We start from the raw sequence: 25,693 nt of genomic DNA, 5'->3' as shown, positions 1-25,693 counted from the left end.
CTTTTGTAGGCGGTGGTAGTAGCTTTTATAGCTGGTGGTAGTAGCTTTTTTAGCTGGTAGTAGTAATTTTTGTCATCGTCGGAGGTCGGCAGGAAACCTCGCCGGAGGTCAGTCGGAAATCTCGCCGGAGGTCCGCCGGAGACTGTTCCGAAATGAGAGTGGTTGTTGACTTTTTATACTAGTGGCATTCTTGTAAATATAAAGGAGAAAATCTAATTTTTTTGTTGGATGGCAGTCTGTAATTATGTTGAACTTTAATACTTAATACAAAACTTTATTTAGACTTGGGTGGACTTATGTGGGTAAAAATGTTGGGGTGGATCTATGTGGGAAAAAATGTCTCAAAGTGGACTTATATGTAATTGGCCCTTAATTATTAGCCAATCTCTAACTAATAACTAGAAAGAGAGTTACGATATGTCTTACTTGTGGTATGAGCAAAATAGCAAAAACGTCAGATAGGAAAGAACGCCACACTACTAGAAGAAATACTTTAGCCGACGAAAATAAAAAACCAGGCCGACAAATTATTTTTTCGTTGGCTAATTTAAATTTTCGTCAGCTAAAGAAATTTTTTTGTCGGCTATACTATACTCATCGGCCAAAATTTTCCTTCGTCGGCCAAAGTTTTTACTCGTCAGCTAAAGTATTTTAGTAGACGAAAAAAAATCTCGTTGGCTATTATCGAAAAAAATCGTCGACTATTATTTCGTCAGCTAAAAGAAAAACAATAAAATGTTGTATAACTTGTTTAGTAGGTTTTAAACAAATACACAACTTTGTGAACCAACTCTACATAGAAGCAAAATTAACAAAAATCTCGTGAAATAAGATGTGTTCAGAATGGTGAAATACGGCTATGGTTCAAAAATCACTTAAATCGGGTAACATCTCTGATGTAGAATAGTCGAAACCCGGTATGCTGCAGATTTGGTGTTCGGTGTCCGATTGACTATTGTGATACCTTTCCGGAAGCACAACAGCCCTACGAGTCAAACTCATCACTTTGCCATGAAATATGGGCCTTTTTGGCCATCCGAGTCCGTTTAGGGCTTCAAAATGCAGTTTTCTTATTTTCGATTAGAGTTGACCGTTTCGATCGAGCCCTTAACGTTGTCGAATCCAGTTAAATTTTTTACCATAGACATCTTTCGTCATAATGATCATATCTGACGGTCGAATTTTGGTTTGTGAAGTTTAGTCATCGGAATCACAACGTATCTACTAATGTTGTATAACTTGTTTAGTAGGTTATACAACTTTGTGAACCAACTCTACATAGGAAGCAAAATTATCAAAAATCTCGTGAAATAAGATGTGTTCAGAATGGTGAAATACGGCTATGGTTCAAAAATCACGTAAATCGGGTAATATCTCGGTGCTGATAGTAGCGATCAACCATATTTACCGTTATTATTCCCTATGGGGAGCCCTATCGTCGGAAGATAAATGTCTTAAAATTTTTATATGGGCCGTTGCGTCTCATCTACGTGAGAGTTTTTTGCGTGGAAAATTTGACCAAACTATGTAATATAGAGGGAGATATGAGCGTTTTCGTGTGATAAGTGACGATGGATTAGGGTTGACCGTTTCGATCGAGCCCTTAACGTTGTCGGATCCAGTTGAATTTTTTATCATAGACATCTTTCGTCATAATGATCATATCTGACGGTCGAATTTTGGTTTGTAAATTTTAGTCATCGGAATCACAACGTGTCTACTAATGTTGTATAACTTATTTAATAGGTTATACAACTTTGTGAACCAACTCTACATAGGAAGAAAAATTATCAAAAATATCGTGAAATAAGATATGTTCAGAATAGTGAAATACGGCTATGGTTCAAAAATCACGTAAATCGGGTAACATCTCGGTGCTGATAGTAGCGGTCAACCCTATTTACCGTTATTATTCCTTATGGGGAGCCATATCGTCGGAAGGTAAATGTCTCAAAATTTTTATATAGGCGGTTGCGTCTCATCTACATGAAAGTTTTTCGTGTGGAAGGTTTGACCAAACTACGTAATATAGAGGGAGATATGAGCGTTTTCGTGAATTTATAGACTTTAGCCTACGAGATATTAAAAAAGTCGTCGGCTAAGGTCAAAAATTGTTTGGCTGTAAACCAAATTTGGAGAAAAATTTTCAAATGACTTTAGCCGATGAAAATATACGAAAAGTCGTCGGCTAAAGTCGAAAAAATTTGGCGGCAAACCAAATTTGGGGGAAAATTTTCAAAGGACTTAAACCGACGAAAATATATGATTTCGTCAGCTATTGTCAAAATATTTTTGGCGGTCAACCAAAATTTTCAAAATTTTCAAAAGAGTTTAGCCGACGAAAATTAAGAATTTCGTCGGGTAAAGTTCTTTATATAGGAGTTTTACCGGAGGTGGATGGTAAGAAGTCAGAAAATTAGAAAAAGTTACTGTTTCGCCTGCCGGATTTTCTTCTCGGCCTAGCTCCGCCGTCAAGCCACCGGAGACCGCCACACTTGTCCCAAAAGCTTCGCCGTCGTCTTTACTTCATTCCTGGATAGGTGGTGCATTGAGTGGCACCGCCGTGAGAGATAAATCGAGCTCCAAAACTCCGTCGGTTCAGATTCGGTGTCGATCAAATTTCTTCTTCCTCAGGTCACCATTTGGTGAGTTCTATATATGGATAAGTTGAGTTTGATTAGTACTACATTCCTTTATAATTTGGTAGCTCGATTCGGTGTGTGTGAGGAGAATCGAAGATTTGAAGTTTTTAGGGTTTAAAATTGGGGATTTTTATATTTTGATTCAATTGAAATGTTTAGCTTTAGAATTGGGCTTGGACTTCTTCTGAAAGTTGTTCGAAATGTTGATCGAAATGTTCAGAGGAAGATTCTGTCAAATTTTGGTGGTGATTGGAGGTGGCCTAAAGTTTCTGCAGTTTTTTTTAAAAAAACCAGCAACTTTAGCCGACGATATTTAAATACTTTAGCCGAAGATATTCGTTGGCTATATTTTTTAATTTTTTTTATAAGGTTTAGCGGACGAATTATGGCATATTTCGTCGGCTAAACATTTCTAAAGCCGACGAAACAGACTATATTTCGTCGGCTATAGTTATTTTTTTAATTTTTTATTACATACTTTAGCCGAAAAATATCTGTTTCATCGGCTAAAGTCTCAGACTATGGTCGATGAAACATTTAAAATATTTGTCGGCTAAATTCTGGGACAATAGCCGACGACGTCTTCTAGTTTCGGCGGCTAAAGTAATCGCCGACGACATTTTCCCGACGAAACTATAGCCGACGAAGGCTCGTCGGCTAAGATCTTAGCCGACAAATTAAGCTAACTTTCGTCGGCTAAAATGCTTGTCCTGGTAGTGCCATGACAACTTGTGAGAAAATGCCCTTGCAAACTGAATCATTTGTTCTCGGGATACCGATTCATATCTAAAAACCAAACTTTCATCCACCCTTGAGAGTGCAAATTTGATAGCCACATATAGTTGGTATATGATATGCACCAGGAAAGTGATGTATGTGACTGATCGGAAAATCAGAGCTGCAGTCTGCACTCTTTCGTCGCTTCCCATACACTTTTTTTCCTCGCTGGTGTATGGAAGGTAAAAAAACAAGGGATCAAATAAAACTGCAATCACACATGAGGTTACCAGTATCTTATTCCACCATGGGTTCAAAGCTGAAGAAATTCCGGCATCTATTGGCCAATTCCATCTTTTGCTGCTTGCTTGAGGTTGTCCATGTTCAGGTGTCGGTTTTCGATGTGGCCATAGAGCCTCAGGACTATGGAAATCATAAGACATTTCTGGTGTAATGCTGATAGAAGAAAAACAAAAATAATGTAAATTAAATGAATCGAAGCCGTCTGATAAGTGATAAGCAATAATTCAACTACAACTGACCACTGAACAAAAAGCTCAACGATCGAATCCGTAACCTAAATTTATCAGAGTCGATACCCTCTCGAACGGAGATGTCGATCCTTTCCAAATTAAAGGAAAAGAAACAGTACTATATATTGCAGAAAACTAACTTATTGCTAGGTTAATAAAACAAACCTCATTTGGATTTCATTGTTTGGTCCCTGATGTTTAGCCATAATTATTTTATGCCTTTCTGAAAGTATAGAATGGAACAGAATATGAAATGATTGAATATGTAGATTCAATCTTTTGATAAATTAAAAGCAACAGATACAAGAACACGAGATTTTGTTAATAACAGTGTAAACCTCCCACGAGGAAACGTCACTGTGAGACTTTTAAAGTAGTCCACACTAAATCAAATCCACTATAGAGTAAGAATGATTACAGACCTATCAAGTAGTGATATTCAACACAATCACATTCACTAGTATACAAACTAACTTGATTACAAACTGATAACTCTATTCTAACTCTTCTTGAATTTGATACGGATATAAAGGAACTGAACACGCCTTCAATGCTTTCCAAGCCACTGATCTTGATCACTATAAGAATGACATATGCAATGATACAAGCATATAATTTGACAAGAGTTTTCCAAATGATATTAATTGTAGACTAAGCAACAATATAGCAATACGTTTTTAACTCAATGAAAACTTTGTCCTTCAATCTCCAAGGAACCACCTCCTTGGTTCTTCAATCACATAAACAAGAAGTTCAACTCAACATGAAACAGTTGAACTTCTGACCTTACAAAGTTCGCAGCGGAAGTTGCTTTCTCAAACGTTATACGTGCAAAGGTGTGTCTCCATATAACTGGCGTCTCCTTTATATATGACTTTAATATTCATGCGCCAGCAACCCTAATAGAAATCCAAAATAGGAATTCTTATTAGTATCAAATCACAATATAAATCAGAAGATATTATCCAATGAAACATAAAAGAATTAATATCCTCCACAACGTAGGATTTCTTACACATGCAATCTCCTTATATCAATTAACACATAATCATATATATGATCAAATCAACATGATAATATCACATATAACCAATCCATATGCTCCATGAGCACGTCTCAACCCAATTAGGAAGATAGATCAATGAGATTAAATAATATCAATCAGATCAAATATGATAATAAATGAATAGAGAACCTAAATTACATAGGTTCATTTCCTTTCCACGCACCCAAGTTATAAACCTAATCAACTTAGGTTTCTTCCTTTTCTCAAGCAAACACCAAGCTATAGAATCGGTTAATCAATAAGATAATATCCTAATCAAAACAATTAGGATTCCAATTACTCACGGAAAATACACAACCAAATAAATCAATTATATATTTAATCTCATATAAAGCTCTAATCAAATTAGAACTTCTTTGCTCATGCTTCTTTTATTTTGTATAGGAATGCCAACTAATCATATACCAACACTTTCTGTTATGCTGGATGAGATGGTCTCAGAATTACTAACACAGCCGATCGCGATGGTAGTCTTCGTACTCGAGCAATTTTCCAATCCGCAGTACTGAAATTTGAAAATAAATAAATATGAAAATTAGTTACATGACTGGTGCTAGAAAGAGGAACAACGGTGGTCGGAAGCTAGAAAATTGTTAGTTTACGGTTTACAATCAAGCATAGAGACAGAATTACCAATTAAGGAAGATATATGCAGAGAAAGAGTATGTTTTCTTACTTGAGGAAAGCAGGATCGATCAACTAGACAATTAGTAGTACGAGTAATGCTAGATGAACCATCTTTTCGGAAACCATCTTAGAGTCATCTTAATTAAGTGGCAGCTTATGTGGTATAGCCACTTCATCAAACCTTAATTTCAGATTATTTATATTTTATATTTTTACTTAGTTACAATTTTTTTTTGTTTCACCTACATGTTATTGTACGTCTTTTAACCCTATTTTTCCCCCTTCTTCTCTCAAATCTACATCTGTAGTCTTCATCTCCAAACCCAAGCATATACAAGCTTTGATCCATCTTCAACAATATTAATTTGTAGATTGGTTTCCTGACCATGTCTATTTGGTGTTTGAATCGTTTTATATATGATATATTGATGTTTTACGAAATTAATGACTGTAAAGAATTAAAATAATGAAAGTACATGTTCGGAATTCAGGATCTCTGTCAATACATTAGAACAGAGTTGTAGATCAGTTGTAGATCATAATTTGCGTTGAAAATTGATCGACCGGTGAACTCGAACTTTATCATGCAGTCTCTTGATCTCTGGCCATAGCTATATGATAATTAATGAAGCATTTGGTTAATTTGTGTATACTGTTGAAAATCAAACAACCTCAACGCCTGTTTACCTATGCTTATCATATCTATAGTATTGTAACGACGGTTGGAAATCAAAAAACCTGACTTTTCATTGTTTGCCAGATTGTACCGCCGACTTGTTGTTATCCTTTCTATCATCAGATGATGCTTTCTGAAATTCTAAAACTATATTTAGACTTGAGATGAGTGTTCGTAATTGATTTGAGATCTAGGAAAAAAAAAAAAAAATTAGAACATTCATCAAGTCTGTTACTCGTATACAAATTTAACCCTAACTTAAGCAAATACCTAGGTTTTACTTCAAATAATCTAGTCAACATGTAAACTACCTTCATCTTGAAGGAATATCAACTGCAAATTTCTCAGATAATTACTATGGATGAAATCGACACCAAAAGCCATAGATGGAGCAAATGATATCTATACCCATTTTATTTGTCCCCCCTTAGCCCCCTTTTCTAGCAGTATTGGTGAGAGAGGAGAAAAGAATAGCTTAGTCGAAAGTCTGATTGATAGAGATGAAGACGACAAATATAGATTTGAGAGAAGAAGCGGAAAAAATAGGGTTAAGACAATAACATGAAAGTGAAAAAAAGAAAAGAAAATTGTAACTAAGAAAAAATAAAAATAAGAAAATATTATGAAATTATGGTTTGATGAAGTGGCAATGCCACATAAGCTGCTACCTAAGGTGAGCTTTAAGATAGTTTCCCAAAAAAAATGGTTCCCTAAAAAATGGTTCATCTAGCATTACTCTTAGTAGTACTGTGTAACTAGCTATAGAGCAAAGATTGGCGCTCTAGAATTGAAGTAGCATACATTGTAAGATTGCAAGATGGAAATTCAGCTGGAATTGATCATTAACTTCTTGAAACCAGATTAATCTGAAATAGCTAGCCTATATGGAACCCAATTATGTCCAGATTAAGTTATATAGACTTATTTACCTGGATATATGCAGCACTAATTCATGGGACCCTAATTCATTTATTACTCATAACTCAACAATGATAGTAGGAATTAAAAACGACTAGGACTAATCAAGTCATGAGTTGGGGTGTGAACGAAGTCCTAACAAGTCAATTAGTTTTTCTTAATTTTTTAACTAATCAATAATAGATTTTCTTTAATTCAGTTACTAATTCGTTGCCAACCGTAGAACATGCGAATTTCATTTCCCCAGTTATATATTCCTCATGCCTGAATGAATTAATAAAGTCAATAAACTAGCTAGTAAAGCAGGTGCAGCAAAAATTCAATGAATTACTTGCACATATAAGAGGATTTAATCACATATAGAACATAAAATGTCTGTTAATACAAGTGAGTAAAACTTATAGGAACCTGTACATGTTTTGTGTCGGTAGTTGGTTGTAGGCCTTCAAGTTAAGATTCGTGCACACGAGGAACCAGCTGATTGAAATGCGATGGATGTTAGAACTTAGAACAATATTGAACTCAGACACTATCCGTTAGTTTAATATATAATCAATTAGTATCGGACATGGATCATTCAACAAGAAGCTTAAGAGACTTCAACTCAGTTTCGTAAGTATTTCAAGTTGTATATTGGTTGGTTTACATAGAAGTTCATTGTATTAAACCCGAGTTGTATCGAATTAGTACTATGATAGGATTATGCCTATGGAGGTGTTAACATAGAGTTGAATAAAGATTGGATCCGGTTTTGATCATTATATAAAGGAGGGTAAGTCTCTGTCTTCTGCATTTTTTTGCACTGAGAGCAGAATCCTCATTGGCTTTGCATCTCCCTTTTGATTCTTTTTGTAGGTGTGCAGTTGCTCTAATAAGGTTGTCAGGATGGTTGCATCAAAGGCTGCAATGAAGGGACGTATGTTCCTGGTGTTTCTAGGAAAATTCTATTATGCAGATCACATGACTGTTCTTGATCTTCATGTTGGTATGTTTATGCTTTTGTGAAATAGATTTTTAGTCTGTGACTTTAGATGGTATGCCAGGATTAATTATGAACAGCATACAATAATGACATGGATGTCCAAACTCAGCGCATAACTATATGTATCATACGTCAACTGCCCTTGATTAGTTTGGTTTCCTTAATTGATCTATCTTGATGATATGAATGAATTACTTTAAACTTGAGCATCGACCTTTGACCAGAGAAAAAAATTAATTAAAAAAATATATCATAACAACTAGAACTTTAGCTTCTTGCGCGTTGTGGAGGTACGTATTTGTTCGATAATATTCTTGCAAGTCATTGCTCGGTCATTGACCTAAAGTTGTTGAAAGCACCAAACTGAGAAATCATCAACAATAATTGAAGATAGAAAATGTTGAAGTCTAAGTCTTTGTTTTTCTTTCTGGGAGCTGGTAGTTTAAGTCGATTAAATCCATCTAGCAGCTGGACACATCCAGATGCATATCCTCCCTTTTCTAGCTTAGACCTTTAGACATACAGTAACCTTGGACAACACTCCTTTGAGATATAGTAACCTCGCTCAACATACAGTATTAGTTTTTTACATATGTTGGCTATATGTTATAAACCAAAATCACTACGACACGGACTACTTAGTGAGCAACACCCACACAATGTACGTGGCCTCTAGGAATTGGGCCTTTAAACTATAGCTACATATGACATACATAAATGTGGTTTTTCGCCTCATACCCCCACCAATACCCACATATGGTTTAAGAGCCACACTTCCAGAAGCCACACACATTGTGTGGGCATTACTGATTATTGTTGTAGTGAATATACATATATGCCCATTACATGACCTCATTCTTTAGAAATTAATTGATAATTAATTAACCTCTATTTTCTAGAATTTGGTTGACATAATGTACACTATGTTTGTTTGTTTGTTTGGTATATAATGCTATGTAGATTAAATTAGGGATGTGAAATCCACATTCCTTAAATTGTAATCCACACTCTCATTTTCTATTTTTAGTCATTATTTTCATAAGAAGACAAAAGTTAAGTTACTAATGGCTCTTATACGTTGTATCATTTTTTTAGAAAAGTAAAATTTTATATAATAATAACCAATCATTACAATCAGAGAAAATCTTACGTGCGACAGCCGGACCACGTGTCATGTGCGACCCACCAGTCACACAGCGACACGTGTTTTTTTTTTTTTCGTCCAGCTCTTCTTTCTTCCTTCCTCTCCCTTCTCCGGCGAAGCTTTTTCCCTCCTCTTCTTCTTCCTTCCTTCTCTGCTTCTTATTCTTCCTTCCTCTCTCTTCTTCTTCCTTCCTCTCTGCTTCTTCTTCTTCTTCCCTCCTCTTCTTCTTCCTTCCTCTCTCTTGGTGGAGGCGATGGCGGTTGTCAGCCGTGGGGGTTCCATGGGACGACTGGCAGAGGGACCTGGTATGCTTTGGCCGGAGGGGACCTTCGGCGGCGTCGAAAAGGAAGGAAAAAAAAAAAACACGTGTCAAAGAATGGTTGGGTGCGCAAATGCCAGATGGTGCGGCTGTTGCACCTAAGAATTTCTCTTACAATCATTGCAACTATGTATCTCATATCTCATTTTATGTTTGAGGATATTTTGTTGTAGTTGGTCCTATTTTATGTTCCTTCTCTTCTAATTAAATAGCAAATTAAGCGTGCGTATTATTTCTTTAGAGAGGTACGACAGACTACAATGAAAATGACTCCCCTACCGTTGAATATAAATGGGCATGTACTGGTACTAATCGTATCATTTTCTGTTGAAGTCACAATTGGTTATGAACATAAATCGGAGTGTTGTTGTAATAAGGATTAATTATATACATGTGGAGTACCAAGAAGAGGAATATGCATGAAGCAAGCTAAGTACAAATATTTTACCACCTCGATCACATTTTGGCCAAAAGGAAAATTTTACAACAGATCGATATCACTGACATTACATACATCCATATCTTTTATTAAACACATCATACTCAAAAGTACGTAGTAAAGAAAATTAAGAACAACACTCCATAATTAACTAGCTAGCCAGCTAATTGATGAACTAACTAATTGATGAACTATCTCCCACCATCATAAGAACACAACACACTCAAAAGAACAACTAGCTATGAAAGAGATTCGAAGCTAGCTTGCCAATTGATGAACTATCTCCCACCATCATAAGGCTTCATCATCTGGGCTTGACTATGCATGCTCTTGTCATAATCTATGCTGGTTATGACTTCACCTTCATCACTTCTAACATCAACAACGAAAGCATTTGAAGGTGACGCTGCAAGCAAGTAATCGATCTCATTGGGGGAGGAGTCGGGCTTTCCTCCTGGATGCTTTCCCATAACTGCCAATATTGCCCCTACCTCTGTTTCTACTTCTATCATGGTAGGCCTATTTCCTCCTTTCGGACTTAAACATCTTTGGGCGAGTTGGGCTACTTGTTCGGCTATTTCAAAGCTTTCTTCTTTGATAATTTCATGATCAAGAATCTGATCCAAGTGATTATCTTCGACCGCCATTAAAAAACAGTTCGCTAGGTTTCTCTCTTCCTCAAGCTTCTTGTTGGAATTAATTGCCATTTGACTCGTTAATAGCTCCACAAGGACAACCCCGAAACTATAGACATCACTCTTCTCCGTCAGTTTGTGTGTCTGAATATATTCAGGGTCCAAGTACCCTAGCGTCCCTTGCACTAAAGTAGCCATTTGAGTATTTTGATCTTCGGGAACCAATTTTGAAGCTCCAAAGTCTGATACTTTGGCTGTCAAATTCTCATCCAGCAGGATGTTCGTCGCCTTGACATCTCGGTGCAGAATTGGCGTGGAAGAAGCGCGGGAGTGCAAGTATGCCAGGGATCCTGCTGTTTCTGCTGCTATCTTCACTCGTTGCCCAAAGGAAAGAGGTCCTTTGCCTTTCTTTTTCTGAATGTGCTCATAAAGCGTGCCATTGCTGACCAACTCGTACACTAATATAGGCGTTTTGGTCTCCAAACAACAACCTAAGAGGGTCACGACATTTCTATGCTTGATTCCAGAGAGAACAATCATCTCATTAATGAACTGCTTAGTGTGGGCGATCCTACTTTCGGGGGTCATGGTGGGAGCATCAGTTTTTGACTTCTTTATAGCAACCACCTGCTTGTTGTCCGGCAATGTTCCCTTGTAAACCAATCCAAAGCCTCCTTCTCCAATTATTTCATGGGGATCAAACTTGTTGGTTGCCTTGTTAAGCTCTGCTAATTTAAATATTCTGGGTGCCTGAGACCCTTTGTACTTTTGCATTTCTTGTGGTAACAAGAAGCCCCCATTGACTTCGTAGTACCTGTCACATAGCTGCTTGAACTTTCTTCTTTTCAGTACGCAGTATATCGAAAAAGTTATAATCAGTATGACTAGGAAGCTCAAAGAGACACCTGCAAAAATTCAAAAGAGCGGATCAGCACAACGTACTCAAATCCACTCCTACAACTTGACTTTAATTAAGAGCATCTCCAGCAGAGTTATTATCACTAGAATTGAAATTTGTTTAGATCTTATGGTTTGAAGTTGACATATGTTTAGTCCTTGTGGTTTTATTTTAATCTGAATAGTCCTTAAAGTCACAATTTTTCATCCAAATAGTCATTATAGTTTTATTTTAATCTGAATAGTCCTTAAAGTCATGATTTTTCATCCAAATAGTCTTTCCGATTCATTTTCTCAGTTAATTAAAGGTCATAAAGACTATTTTGATGAAAAATCATGACTTTAAGGATTATTCAGATTAAAATAAAACCATAATGACTGAACAAATGTCGACTTCAAACCACAAGGACTATACAATATTTTACCCTTATTATTATTATTATTTTTTAAAAAGTTAAAATCTATCAATTTTAAAGGTAAATATGAGCACCAACGTAATACTTAAACAAGAGTTGACAAATTTATGAATTGATAGATAAAATTGATAATTTGTCAATAATGAATATAAGAGTGCTTCGACAAAAAAAAGAGAAAAGAGAGTGCATACCCAAGGAAATTTTCATTTCTGTATCATTTTTGCTGGAGGTTTCGTTGATTTTGACACACTTATTCTTGTCGTTGTCATCATTTCTATAGCCCTTGTGACATTTACATTTGTAACTTCCAATTGAGTTTACGCAAGTTGCAGGACCACTGCAAAGGGTTGAATTATTCTTGCACTCATCGACATCTGAAAACAAAAAAGTATAGTTATATGTAAAGCAAATCTAGAAACCATCACTTATATACATCACAAATTAACACGAAATTAAGATGATTTGTGTATTACCTACGCAATCTTTGAGGAGGTATGGGTTCCCTTCGTAGCCATCCCAACACTGGCAGAAGTAACCACCAGCGCGGTCGACACACTCCGTATTCTCACCCTTGCATGCGAAAGCTGTCTCGTTCTTCTTCTTTGCTGCTTCGCAGTTGTCATTCCCAATCGCCCAACTAGCAAGCACCGGAAGCTCCAATCTTGTGCGATTCAGTTCATCAAAACTTCGATTCCCGGCGAATGTAAAGTTGCGTTCATCCACAACGAAGCCGTAACTGCAAGGGTAACTCAGTCCCCACGGCGCCGATGTTCCGAGGCCGGTACCGAGTGACCACACATCGACCGTAATATTTTGCAGTCCACTAGGGATAGAATTTACGGAGCATCCGAATCCGGTGCAAGTCTCGGGGAATCTTTTGCCAAATTCATCGTTGCACAAGCTTACACCGCTGAGCGCTACTTCAAAGAGCTGTTCAGGGCCTGTAACATGAAGAGGATAACCTACGAGCTTCGTTGCTTTGTTGCAGCCAATGTTATAAACCTTGTTTTTGTCGGCGAGGGTGTAAGAAGGCGGAAGATATAGGTAACTGGCTCTGTGCAAGGAGGAGTTGTATACAGTGTCGTTGTAGCAGTTTCGGGACGTGGTCAACATTACTTGCAGCGCACTCTCACCCGCGAAAATGTTGGAAATGTTTGTGGGGAAGTTATAGCTATCCAAGAAATTTAGGGACGGTTGCGAGGTGGCGGTGGTGTCGCAAGCGAGCTTGAATTGCTGTGAATCTTGTCCCGGCACATGTAGGTAACAACCGTCAGTGAGACCAAATGGATATGGAATTGAGACGCCACCACAGGTTTCCTTGCAGTCAGGCGGCGGGGATTGAGCAGCTGCTAGCATTGAGGATGCTAACAGCAGTACTGCGGCCAAAGAGATCAGTTGCAAAAGAAGCATTCTCCCATGTAAGGCCATTGGCACGGCTAATTTGATTGTTTGTGTTTGAAGTTGTGAGAAGCTAAGGTTAGCTTGAATGGTGATATATAGATGGAGATGGTATGCCTACTAAACAAATGAAAGGAGTTTCACTTCTTTATTTTAATATCGAGTCTATACTCTATAGTATGCAAATGCGATGTCAAATTGTCGATTAGTTCATTTGCTCAGTCTTTCTTTTTTCCTTGGTATATTTTGCAAATGACAAAGACCCGATTATTGCTCTTGCTGTCATGACAAATGCCCAGAAAGTCAACAAAGGCCTAGCTAGTGTCACAAATTTTAGTTTTTACTTGGTAATGAAAGTTAATACTATACACGTACTGTAAGAAATTAAGTTGACCCGGCCAAGTGAGAAAGCAAGCAATAACCTGGTTATGTTCATAACGCGCAAGTATTGCTGAAGCAAGAAAATTGTTAAGTAAACGTGAACATATTTCTTGTTCTCTTTGTTCGCTTCATGAAAATTGATAGCCTTGATCTTCCCATTAATCATTTCGCATTTAATCAGTCACTCATGGAGGGACTACTTAATAAAGAGAGATGTGAAAATTGCGAGACCATTCTTCTTCCTTCGTAGAATTAATTCTTAAAGGGTCTCTTTGAAAAAAGCTACGTACTGCTTTGGTTGCAGGGGAAAGAAACTCCATTAACGTACTGAATTGGTTTTGGTCGACATGTATGTTAACCTGAAATAAAATCGACGTGAAGAACTCGTACGTTTCATTTACATATAATTTACTAACTAGACTAATTAATCAAACGTATAATATACAATCATTTGTTATCACACATTCATGGGTAAGGCTAGGGTGTACGTGTTAATGCATGTCATATATTAATTATGTTCTAAAGTTGTAAAATAAGTTCTCATAGTAGTAATATTAGTCTTCAAAATTGTAAAATAAGTTCTCATAGTAGTAATATTAGTCTTCAAAGTTATAAAATTTTAGTTACAACATTATTCCTCATGTGTCCTTAAATTAGTAATTGAGTCCTTAAAGTTACATCAACTTTTCTTTTATCATTTGGGGATTCAATTATCACTTTTAGGCTTTAAGCACACATTTTACCACTTTAACGATACATGAGGACTGATGTTGTAATTATATTTTTTTACAACTTTAAAGACTCATATTACAACTTTCAAGACTTTTAAGAACTCATTTTACAACTTTATGACAGAATTGATACATGACATGCATTAACTCATTATAGAATTTTCCCACGTTCATATATACCACTACAAAACTTGTACATAAAGTAAAGTATTGGCTTGCTTAAGTGATAGGGAGTGATGAATAAAGAAGAAGCAGGTAAATCCCTTCTACGTCACCAACTCGATCGATAGGGCTCCGGCTTCCATCATGCATATGCTGGAGTCGTCTATGCTTATCTGTCTGCTCCAATAATGTTGTTCATGTGCCTCATGTTCATCGAGGTGTTTATCTATTATTTCCGGACGGTTGAACGGTGAACACGGTGTTGATGCAGTGATATCCAATCAGCTCAAGTAATTGTAATACTTAGTTTTCCTCTTCTGTTACTAAAACAAGGCAATTAGTAATATTTTACCACTCACATTTTGGCCAGAAGGAAAATTTACGACGGACCGATATTACTGACTTACTGTCAATACATGCATGCAGCATTGCACTCAACTGCAGCAGTATGATTACATTATCTTTTATTAAACACAACACACTCAAAAGAACAACTCCATACATAACTAGCTATGAAAGAGATTCGAAGCTAGCTTGCCAATTGATGAACTATCTCCCACCATCATAAGGCTTCATCATCTGGGCTTGATTCTGCATGCTCTTGTCATAATCTATGCTGGTTATGACTTCACCTTCATCACTTCTAACATCAACAACGTAAGCGTTTGAAGGTGACGCTCTAAGCAAGTAATCTGTCTCTTTGGGGGAGGAGTCAGGCTTTCCTCCTGGATGCTTTGCCATAACTGCCAATATTACCTTAAGCTCCGTTTCTACTTCTTCCATGGTAGGCCTATCTTCTCCTTTCAAACTTAAACATCTTTTGGCAAGATGGGCTACTTGTTCGGCTATTTCGAAGCTTTCTTCTTTGATAATTTCATGATCAAGAATCTGATCCAAGTTATTATCTGCCACCGACTTTAAAAAACAGTTTGCTAGGTTTTTCTCTGCCTCAAGCTTCTTGTTAGAAATTGCCACTTGACTTGTTATTAGCTCCACAAGGACAACCCCGAAACTATAGACATCACTCTTCTCCGTCAGTGCGTGTGACTGAAGATATTCAGGGTCCAAGTACCCTAGCGTCCCTTGCACTAAAGTAGCCATTTGAGTATTTTCATCTTCAGGAACCAATTTTGAAGCTCCAAAGTCTGATACTTTGGCTGTGCAATTCTCATCCAGTAGGATGTTAGATGCCTTGACATCTCGATGCAGAATTGGCGTGGAAGAAGCGCTGTAGTGCAAGTATGCTAGGGATCCTGCTGTTTCTGCTGCTATCTTCACTCGTTGCTCAAAGGAAAGAGGTCCTTTGTCTTTCTGTTTATGAATGTGCTCATAAAGTGTGCCATTGCTGACGAACTCGTACACTAATATAGGCGTTTTGGTCTCCAAACAACAACCTAAAAGCCTCACGACATTTCTATGCTTGATTCCAGAGAGAACAATCATCTCATTAATGAACTGCTTAGTGTGGGCGATCCTACTTTCGGGGGTCATGGTGGGAGCATCAGTTTTTGATTTCTTTATGGCAACCACCTGCTTGTTGTCTGGCAATGTTCCCTTGTAAACCAATCCAAAGCCTCCTTCTCCAATTATTTCGTGGGGATCAAACTTGTTGGTTGCCTTCTTAAGCTCTTCTAATTTAAAGATTCTGGGTGCCTGAGACCCTTTGTACTTCTGCATTTCTTGTGGTAACAAGAAGCCCCCATTGTCTTTGTAGTACCTGTCACAGAGCTGCTTGAACTTTCTTCTTTTCAGTACGCAGTATATCGAAAAAGTTATAATCAATATGACTAGGAAGCTCAAAGAGACACCTGCAAAAATTCAAAAGAACGGATTAGCACAACGTAGTCAAATCCACTCCTACAACTTGACTATGTTAAGAGCATCTCCAATAGAATTGTTAAAACGAAACCGTTAAAATTTATTAATTTTTAAAGTAAATATGAGCTCCATTACAATAGTTAAAGTGTTCGTATAAAAAAAACATAATACTTAAAGAGGACAAATTTAGAAATTGATAGATAGAATTGACAAACTTGTCAATAATGGATTAATAGAGATGAGAGTACTTCGAGAGAGAAAAAGAAAAAGAAAAAAAGATGAGAGTGCGTACCCAGGGAAATTTTCATTTCTTTGTCATTTTTGCTGGAGGTTTCAGTGATTTGGACACACTTATTCTTGTCGTGGTCATCATTTCTATAGCCCTTGTGACATTTACAGATGTAACTTCCAATTGAGTTTACGCAAGTTGCAGGACCACTGCAAAGGGTTGAGTTCTTGCACTCATTGATATCTGAAACAAAAAGACATCACATTTAGGGGAAGCTATATATAAAGCAAATCTAGAAAGAATCACTTTCCTATATATAGATCACAAATTAACGCGAAATTAAGATGATTTGTGTAATTAATTACCTAGGCAATTATCGAGGAGGTATGGGTTCCCTTCGTAACCATCTTCACACTGGCAAAAGTAACCACCACCAGCACGGTCGACACACTTGGAATTCACAGTGTTGCATGCAAAAGCAGTCTCGTTCTTCTTCTTTGCTGCTTCGCAGTTGTCATTCCCAATCGCCCAATTAGCAAGCACCGGAAGCTTCTTTATTGCGCCGGACCTCAGTGCATCAAAACTTTGATTCCCGGCGAATGTGAAGTTGCGTTCATCCACAACGAAGCCGTAACTGCAAGGGTAGCTCAGGCCCCACTGCGCCGTTGTTCCGAGGCTGGTACCGAGTGTCCACACACCCAACGTAATATTCTGCAGTCCGATAGGGATAGGATTTACGGAGCACCCAAATCCGGTGCAAGTGTCGGGGAATCTTTTGCCAAATTCATCTTGACACAAGCTTACACCGCTGAACGCTACTTCAAAGAGCTGCTCAGGGTCTGTAACTTGAAGAGGATAACCTATGAGCTTGGTTACTTTGTTGCACCCAAGGTTATAAACCTTGTTTCTGTCGGAGAGGGTGAAAGAAGGCGGAAGATTGAGGTCCATGACTTTGTCCATGGAGGAGTCGTATGTATTGTTGGTGTAGCAGTTATAGGATGGGGCCATCATTACTTGCAGCGCACTCTCTTCCACAAAAATGTTGGCAATATTTGTGGGGAAGTTATCGCTGTCCGAGAACTGTAGGGATGGTTGCGAGGTGGTGGTGTTGCAAGTGATCTTGAATGGCTGCTGAGAATCTTGTCCCGGCACATGTAGGTAACAACCATCACTGAGACCAAATGGATAAGGAACTGAGACACCACCGCAGCTCTCATTGCAGTCAGGCGGCGGGGCTTGAGCAGCTGCTAGCATTGTCCTTGCTAATAGCACTGCGGCCAAAGAGAGTTGCAAAAGAAGCATTCTCCCATGTAAGGCCATGGCACGGCTCACTTTCTATGTATGTAACACAATATATAAGAGGAAGAACAATGCTAGCTAGCTGCTGCAAAATTTGATTGTTTTGTGTTGAAGTTGTGAGAAGGCAAGGTTAGCTTGAATGGTGATTTATAGTAGCTAGTGTGGAATAAAAATGAGTGTGTGCAAAATGCCTTGTCAATTGGTCCATTTGCTAATTCTTGTTTTTTTTTTTCTTTTTTCTTTTTTTTATTAGTATCTTTTGCAAATGACAAAGGCTCGCCCTACCGTTGATTGCTCTTGCAGACAAATGCCCAGAAAGTCGAACAAAGGCCTAGTGTCAATTTTTTAGTTTTTCTAACCAAGGCATCTCTTGAAATCGGGAAAAAAAANAAAAAAAAAAAAAAAACCAAAAGGTATCTCTTGTATATATGCTAAAATTTCTATTATTTTCATTTTTCATTTTCTCTATTTTATATAATACGTTATAAGGTTTCATATCACACCAAAGCTGGAGTACGTATGATCGATATATATACATTTTCTTGCAAATTCTTTGCTCGGTCACTGACCTAAAGTACTGATGAGAAAGCATCAACAATAATTGAATTGAAGATAACTAGCTAGGAAATGTTAAAGTCTTAGTCTTTGTTTTAATTTCTTTCTGGGAGTTTAAGTTGATTAATTAATCCATCTAGCTGGATGTCTTACATTTCACATGCATATATATCCTCCCTTAATTCCTAGCTTAGACCTTTAGACATTGGAGGTTAAGTTAATTAGGAACCTTAAACAACACTCCTCTGCAGAGTCAACCCTCTGTTGATGCTTGATAATAATAGTAACCTCAACATGTACATGTGTACAGTATACGTATTTTGATTTTGATATTAGTTTTTGGCATACGTTGGAGATTCCCATATGTTGAGGCCTTGGGGAGGTATATGTTGTTATAAACCAAAATATGCCCATTACATTACCTCATTCTTTAGAAACTAATTTATAATCATCAACCTCTAATTCTATAATTTGGTTGACAATGTCCACTTGTGATATTTATTTATTTATTTATTTTTTAACCACTTGTGATAGTTTAGTTACCTGTTGTGTGTTGACGGAACAAAAAGAAAATAATGTAATGAGAAAGAACCATACACACTACATCTGCATTTGGTCTAATATGTTATTTCTTGAGATAATTTCACTTTACTACCCTGAATTTTAGGTCTAAAATCAGTTTGATACCTCATCTTTTTTTTTAATTAGTTTCATACCTAAACTTTTAAAATGACATCAATCTCGACCAAAATGACTAAAATAGCCCTGGTTAATCTTTTTACCTTCTCAGAGTTAAGAATGGCAACGGCGACTGCCGGGGGAGGAGGAGGGGCTGCCGTCGGAACCCATTGCTGGTGGTAGGGGTGGATGCCGGCGCCAGCCATGTGGTGGATTTGGAGGCAGGGAGAGAGAGATAGAGAGGGTAAAAAGATTAACCAGGGCTATTTTAGTCATTTTGGTCGAGATTGATGTCATTTTGAAAGTTTAGGTATGAAACTGATTAAAAAAAAAGATGAGGTATCAAACTGATTTTAGACCTAAAGTTCAGGGTAGTAAACTGAATTTTTTCCTTATTTTTTATTCTAGGAGTTAAAGTCATTAGAACTCCAAGCACTCCATATCTCTTGCTGTCCTTACATTTTTTTTTTTTTTTAAGTCGGTATGTAATAGCTGGAGGCTTTCTATCATCGTGAACTATAACAAATCAACACAAACTCGGCCAGTTAGACTCTGTGTTTGTTAAACAATATATAATGTTATGTAAATAACACCATAATCGTAAGGAGTTGTCATGATTGATGACTCATGATGTCGCCTTCTTGCTTCGGTCATCGGAGGCTAGCTAGGAGCTGAGACTGTAACTCATGGCCAGAGTAGTGCATACTGTGCATGGCATAAATAGCTACTGGGCTGCTATTGGCTCCACACTTGGGATCCTTCAAATCCATGAGTCCAGTCTCAAATATACCCGACTCGGTCTGAATCACGGGAGACCTTGTGTACGTGTTGTAGGTTTTTGCACTACGTACTCAAAATCAAAAGCTATCCAAAAGGAGGTACTTTATTCTGATTAGGGGCTTGTTAAGTACACTTGATCTTTGAAACTAGCTATAATAATACTCAAAAAAGCTTAGCTTAGGCAGCTAATTAATTACCTGCCATCTAGAGCACCAACAGGTGAAGGCAACTGATCCTTCATGACCCTACTGATAACCTTCTGCAACTTCTGGCTAGCACTACCCTGAGTATCCAACTTATGAAGAGACCTTATTGTATGCTTCTTCTTCACTTGCCTGCGGCGACGGATTTCTTTTTCTATGGAAGATACTGCAAACTCCTCCAACACAGACTGGTCGAAATCCTTCGGATCCTTGTTCTTGGTGAAATTCCACCAGTACTTGATGGCTACACTCTTCAAGTCGTCCTTACTCAGTGAAAATGCTTCAACTTTAGTGACAGGCTTAACCATTCTCGTTGAGATTGGTAAGTCCTGGTGACCGCTGAAATTGGATGCCCATTTGAGAAGTTCTTCTGCTCCATAGTAGTCCCCTTTCTCAAGAAACTTGGAACCAATTTTTCCACCTTTACCATTGGTCTTGTAGGTCTGTACAGTACCATGTGTGATGAAAATCATCTGATGGAGTTGCTTCCCCTCTCGGATAATGTAACTGTCCTCTGGATGGTCCACCGGCGTAAGGTGTTCACAGATTGCTTTTAGCATTCTTACCACCATAGTTTGAAGCATTGGCACCTAAGTTCAAGAAAAACTTGTTGTACGTTAACGATGGCTAGGCCTTTCCACTGTTATATTCACAAAGGAAATGCTTACTTTCTTGAGTGTAGCCAAACTAAGATAGCGCCTGATATATTTACTATGTGCTGAAGGAAGAACAGAAAGGGTGTCCTCAACTTGAACATCTTTGTTCTGTTCAAGTTTTTGTTGTATGATTTGCATTATCACTACCTTCAAATTGCTAGGCAGGCCTTTTCTTGATAGCCACAAATCAACCTCTAAATTTTTCGTTTTCATCTTTCGTCTGAGCTTCTCTGATCTTGTAGTCGCAAACTGCAAGTATGTCTACAATATGATAGTCCACGACAAAAGAAGCATAGGTTTAGTTCATTAAACATATAGTACTGATCAAAATGCATTTCTATGTAATACATGAGCATTAAGGTATCATAAACTGGACACCAACCTGCAAATTTCCGATGAGATATATAAACAATAGCAAGCCTATGATCGAAATAAACACAGCAAAGAGGTTTTCCCATGCATAGGTGCTTGTATGGAGGTTTTGACCCAGAGAGCTGCACAATTAGAAACAAAACAAATGCAGCAATTAGTATATAAGAACATCTCCTAGGTCATGAAGATATGTAAACAAAGCACAGAACTAGTAATATGTGCAAACCTCAGATTTTGCCGCCCCCACCAGAAACAATTCAAGAATTTTTCAGGAAAATCAGTAGTCTGCACTAGGCCGGAGTCAAGTGCATCAGCAAATATACCAAAATCAAAGGGCTTTCCTTTCTTTTCTTCCGGCAGGTTTATCGGACATTTTATGTCTAACAATGGGATATTTCTCAATCCATCTTGTCCTGCGCTAGAACTATAGGTACTAAGTTGGCATCTATTGTGGTGTTGCCAACCAGAATGCATATGCCAACAATCCACCTCTCGTTGAATGGCAAAGAAGTACCAAAGAGCTCCGAGTACCTTAAAACCAAAAACTACTTAACATTTGTTCTGCAAATTAAGACAATTGCATATAGGTGGAAATTATGAAAGAAATGTAAGTACGTAACTAGCCTCAGTATTAGGGCTTACATGACTTGCAAGGATGTGCAGGAAGAAATTGAAAACACCTTTAGTCCACATGCTTGCTTTGTTAAGAGTTCTCTCGCGTTCTCTGCACAATAAGTAAACGGGAAGAACTCGTGGGACAAATTGGAATATAATAAGAGTGTCGAAAAGCCTTCTTTCTTTTGACCATCCCGGACCCTCCATTTTCGAAAAGAAAATGAACATTGCCACCTGCAAATGGCAAGTAAAGATTCAGACAACTAGCTAGAAAGAAAGAAATTAAGCAACATTACACCATGAAAGGGTTCTCTTGATTACCTGGGGTATGGGAAGAATAGCTAAAATGTCAATCAGGACGTATGATCTATTAGTTTTCGCCCAAGCCCTCTTAGCTATTTCAAAAACATCACCAACTGATGTCTTCCCTTTCAAATCAGGAGATTCCGATTGTGCTTTCATCACCCCAGAAGCCTTTGATAACTTGGTTTGACGTATACTGGTCAAAATTCGCATAATAATGTCCGCAATGTAGAAGTGATCTGTGAGTAACCGTAAGACGAGGGCTACGGTCTTCAACCTTGTGTCAAAATATAGACACTTCTTCTTCTCGTTAATGATCGGAATGTAGAAGAACAAAGGATCAAAGGAGACAGTAAACACACAAGATACTACAAATACGTTGTTCCACATAGGAAGGAAGTTCCCATTTCGATTGAAAATTGTATTGAAGGATAACCTGCAGCTTCTAGCTTCTTTTGTATCTCCTCCATCTTTTGGGACAGATTCTGCCGTTGCAGTAGTCTCTAACTCGCTATGTTCATCAACAACCGATCTAAAATCACACAATAAGACCACAAGTTACACTCATCACTATAATATACAAGAAGAAAATGCATAATCTTAAAGTGAGGTGAAGAACGACTGACCTCTGAGTTTTCTCTTCTTCCAAGTGCTCTACATTTACAGCTACTTCAGGGTTGGCCATATGACTCGAAACTGAATCGTTTTTCTATAACAATCCTCAATTTTGCAGCAACTGAATCGCCTTCGAAACAAAGATTGAGAAACATGCACTATACTCGATCAACTATGAGTGTGAATCAATAGCACCACATTCTATTATATTGACATGCAATTTTGTTTGATATAAGCTCAGGATTCACTTCATTTGGTGAAGTTTTTCCTTTTGGTATCAATGATTTCCTTTTTTTTTTTTTTGGTTGAGTGTACGAATTATTACAGTGAACCGTGAACGAGTGGTATGAAATTAAACAGGTCCTCCCTCGCACTGTAACCGCTGCTAGATTTCACCATGCAGAGAAAATATCTTTCTTGACAGCTACAAAAGGGACACGTGTAGGGTCTAGATCTTTTCTTCTTGGTCACGAGAGTGCTGCTCCTGAAGAGTTGTTATGAGGGAAAGGATAACAGCTTCACAAGAATCCTCAAGAACACCTACACATTTGAAAGCCACGCGCCCACCGTCAAGGTCAAACTTTTGACTTCTTCTGACTTTGATCAACTGCTGTAGCTCCTTGATCATTAGCTCGTTCATCACCATTTTCATCGAGGTTACTCAGCTCTATGAGCTTAACAACCGCTTACGAATTACGATATATCTCAACCCTAACAACTCATTCCTCTCTAGGGAGAAACTGTGAGTCGGAGAAACCAAACTTCATGATACACGTGAAATTGGTTTTTGTCTAGCACTAGAAAAGCCAAGTTAGATGTATACAGTTTCATATGTTTCGCAGTTTGAGAGGCTACAAGAAAGCTTGTAAACATATAGGAATGAACTTATCCCTCATCTTAACTGCGCCGATGCCCATTGTTTGATAAATCAAGAGGCCCAACTAAATTCAATCCTTAGGAAAATGAAGAAATCACAACGGGGGCTGATTAGGTAAATGGTGTTATTGGTATGATACGCAATTTGGTAGGAGGCAATTTTGGTGCCTGCTCCTGCAGTTAGGGCTCCATAGGTTCATGCATGCTTATATATAATGGAAAGATTTGTGTTTGCATTTGTCATCCCCCACATGGTTTTTGTAGTTTCAGAATTGGAAGTCTAAATTGCTTTTAGTTATCGACTTATCGTAGCAAACTAACAGGTTTCTCTAGTGAAGTTGGGTAGGATGGTATCATGGTAGCAGGTCTTACATTGAAAACCATTTCAGAGGACATGTAAGCCCTGCCGCCACTTTTATCGAAGTCCAAAAATCACCCAACTATATCAAAGTGGAGTTTTACATTTTGGCCGTGTTTGGTAGAGTAGTTAAGATTTGATTAGGATTTCAAAATGTATTAGACTTCAGATTGGACAGAATATGCCGACTTCAAAGGGTGTGGCTATTGTCACCTTATCATCCACTTTACTTATCATACAAGATGTTGATTTATTAAAAGATTAAATTACCTTAATACTGAATTACAATAAAAGACAATATATTGTTACAAATTACAACTTTTTTCTTATCGTTTTTGTTTTACCAAGTACGTGCTTAAAACTGAATCTTTTTATAAAACCAATAATTTTTCTATCTAGAATTATCATCTTCAATAAGTAGAATTTCTTATGGAATCTTAAACAACCTTGTAGCTAGAAGACAAGGTAAACACTTTTGAAGGAAAGGAGAAGAGAGAGATGGGTTATGGGCCAGTGGGCCTCTAATCTATTTGGGTTGTTTTTTGTGGCTTGGATGAGTTAGCTCGTCTATCTAATCCTGTAAAATGAATGCATGAACCCAAGTTTACAAGGCCCAATCCAACCTTGCATAAAAATTCAAAGTACTGTACATATTGTGTTTATTCCAACAATGAAGAGATCGAAGCAAGGCGGTTTCAAATCTTTAAGCCGAATATCATCACTATGCGCACCTTCTTTGTTGAACTTTTACAGAGAGAGATATTTGGCTATAAAAATCTGATACCGTCTTGCTTTCTCTTCAAATTGTTGGAGTACGTACGTAGATAAGATCGTGTTCAGTGATCCAATCTTCAAACATCTGGGATAGAGTCATGTTGGAACTTGTGTTAGATTTATCCCACATGGAAAAAGAACCAAAAGTGGAGGTCTTTATAATGTACTTTCTTTGTGACTATTTAAATTGATGTAAAACCTTGATGGGTTTATGTTTATATATATACAGGCCGGATGAGGAGTGGACGTCCGCATCGGCCTTAAAGTGCGGACGTCCCTCCGTTCTCCTCCGTACGGCTCCGATAACGGCGCGCCTCCACCCCAGCGGCCTCCAGCAGGGTCCCCGATCACTTTCCCTCCCCGGCGAGTCCGCCGAGATCACCCAAAACTTCAAACAAAATCAATCTCACCGGAAAACTGGAATTCAGCGGACTCGCCGAGGAGGAAAAGTGATCGGGGACGCTGCTGGAGGCCGCTGGGGTGGAGGCGCCGCGTCGTTGGAGCCGTTCGGTGGAGAACGGAGGGACGTCTGCACTTTAAGGACTGTGCGGACGTCCACTTCACATCCCTGCTATATATAGGGCCCTTCTAATGAGGGATCCCTATTTTTTTTCATTTTTAGGGATAGGTCCACTACATTAGATCTGTTTTTTAATGGGCTTGAATGGTTGAGATTAAAACAAAAAACTTAACACTTATGTCAAACCTACACCGTTCAAAATCATTAAAAATAAATCCCTCATTTGGATGACTTAACGATCACCAAATTTTCTGAAAATTTGCATAAGTGATCTACTCATATAGCCCAACGAACTGAACGGTGGAGATTTGATTTTGTGATAAAAAAGTTCGTCAAATGATCTATCCCTAGAAATGAAC

General features: G+C 37.9%; 3 protein-coding genes across 3 annotated transcripts in view; all 3 read right to left on the bottom strand.

The window, feature by feature from the left end:
* Positions 1–10,236: 10,236 nt before the first annotated feature.
* On the bottom strand, positions 10,237–13,470 carry LOC101307343 (wall-associated receptor kinase 1-like). Its single transcript, XM_004307920.1, has 3 exons — positions 12,485–13,470; positions 12,203–12,385; positions 10,237–11,603 (listed from the first exon to the last, which is right to left on the bottom strand). The coding sequence occupies exons 1-3, from the start codon at positions 13,437–13,439 to the stop codon at positions 10,342–10,344; spliced, it is 2,400 nt and encodes a 799-aa protein (XP_004307968.1). The 5' UTR covers positions 13,440–13,470; the 3' UTR covers positions 10,237–10,341.
* A 1,762-nt stretch (positions 13,471–15,232) lies between these two features.
* LOC101313754 (wall-associated receptor kinase 1-like) lies at positions 15,233–18,050 on the bottom strand. The gene is made up of 3 exons (XM_004309081.1): positions 17,096–18,050; positions 16,794–16,973; positions 15,233–16,491 (listed from the first exon to the last, which is right to left on the bottom strand). Exons 1-3 carry the CDS (start codon positions 18,048–18,050, stop codon positions 15,233–15,235), a joined length of 2,394 nt encoding a protein of 797 aa, XP_004309129.1.
* A 2,185-nt stretch (positions 18,051–20,235) lies between these two features.
* LOC101313465 (cyclic nucleotide-gated ion channel 1-like) overlaps positions 20,236–25,693 on the bottom strand; it is a 9,264-nt gene continuing 3,806 nt past the window's right edge. Inside the window, exon 7 of the mRNA XM_004309080.1 lies at positions 20,236–20,835. Within this exon, the coding sequence (XP_004309128.1) occupies positions 20,236–20,835 (600 nt within the window). The remainder of the gene's footprint in view (positions 20,836–25,693) is intronic.

Source organism: Fragaria vesca, linkage group LG7 (genome assembly GCF_000184155.1).
Source record: "Fragaria vesca subsp. vesca linkage group LG7, FraVesHawaii_1.0, whole genome shotgun sequence".
In the NCBI taxonomy this organism is placed as follows: Eukaryota; Viridiplantae; Streptophyta; class Magnoliopsida; order Rosales; family Rosaceae; genus Fragaria; species Fragaria vesca.
The sequence above is the reverse complement of the archived record's forward strand: the minus strand, read 5'-3'. Positions and strand labels throughout refer to the sequence as shown.

Coding starts and splice junctions, on each gene's coding strand:
- LOC101307343 (XM_004307920.1), bottom strand. CDS start 13,439: ATGGCCTTACATGGGAGAATGCTTCTTTTGCAACTGATCTCTTTGGCC. Junction 12,386..12,484: donor CCTCCTCAAAGATTGCGTAG/GTAATACACAAA, acceptor TTTTGTTTTCAG/ATGTCGATGAGTGCAAGAAT. Junction 11,604..12,202: donor AGAAATGAAAATTTCCTTGG/GTATGCACTCTC, acceptor GAATTTTTGCAG/GTGTCTCTTTGAGCTTCCTA.
- LOC101313754 (XM_004309081.1), bottom strand. CDS start 18,050: ATGGCCTTACATGGGAGAATGCTTCTTTTGCAACTCTCTTTGGCCGCA. Junction 16,974..17,095: donor CCTCCTCGATAATTGCCTAG/GTAATTAATTAC, acceptor TTTTTGTTTCAG/ATATCAATGAGTGCAAGAAC. Junction 16,492..16,793: donor AGAAATGAAAATTTCCCTGG/GTACGCACTCTC, acceptor GAATTTTTGCAG/GTGTCTCTTTGAGCTTCCTA.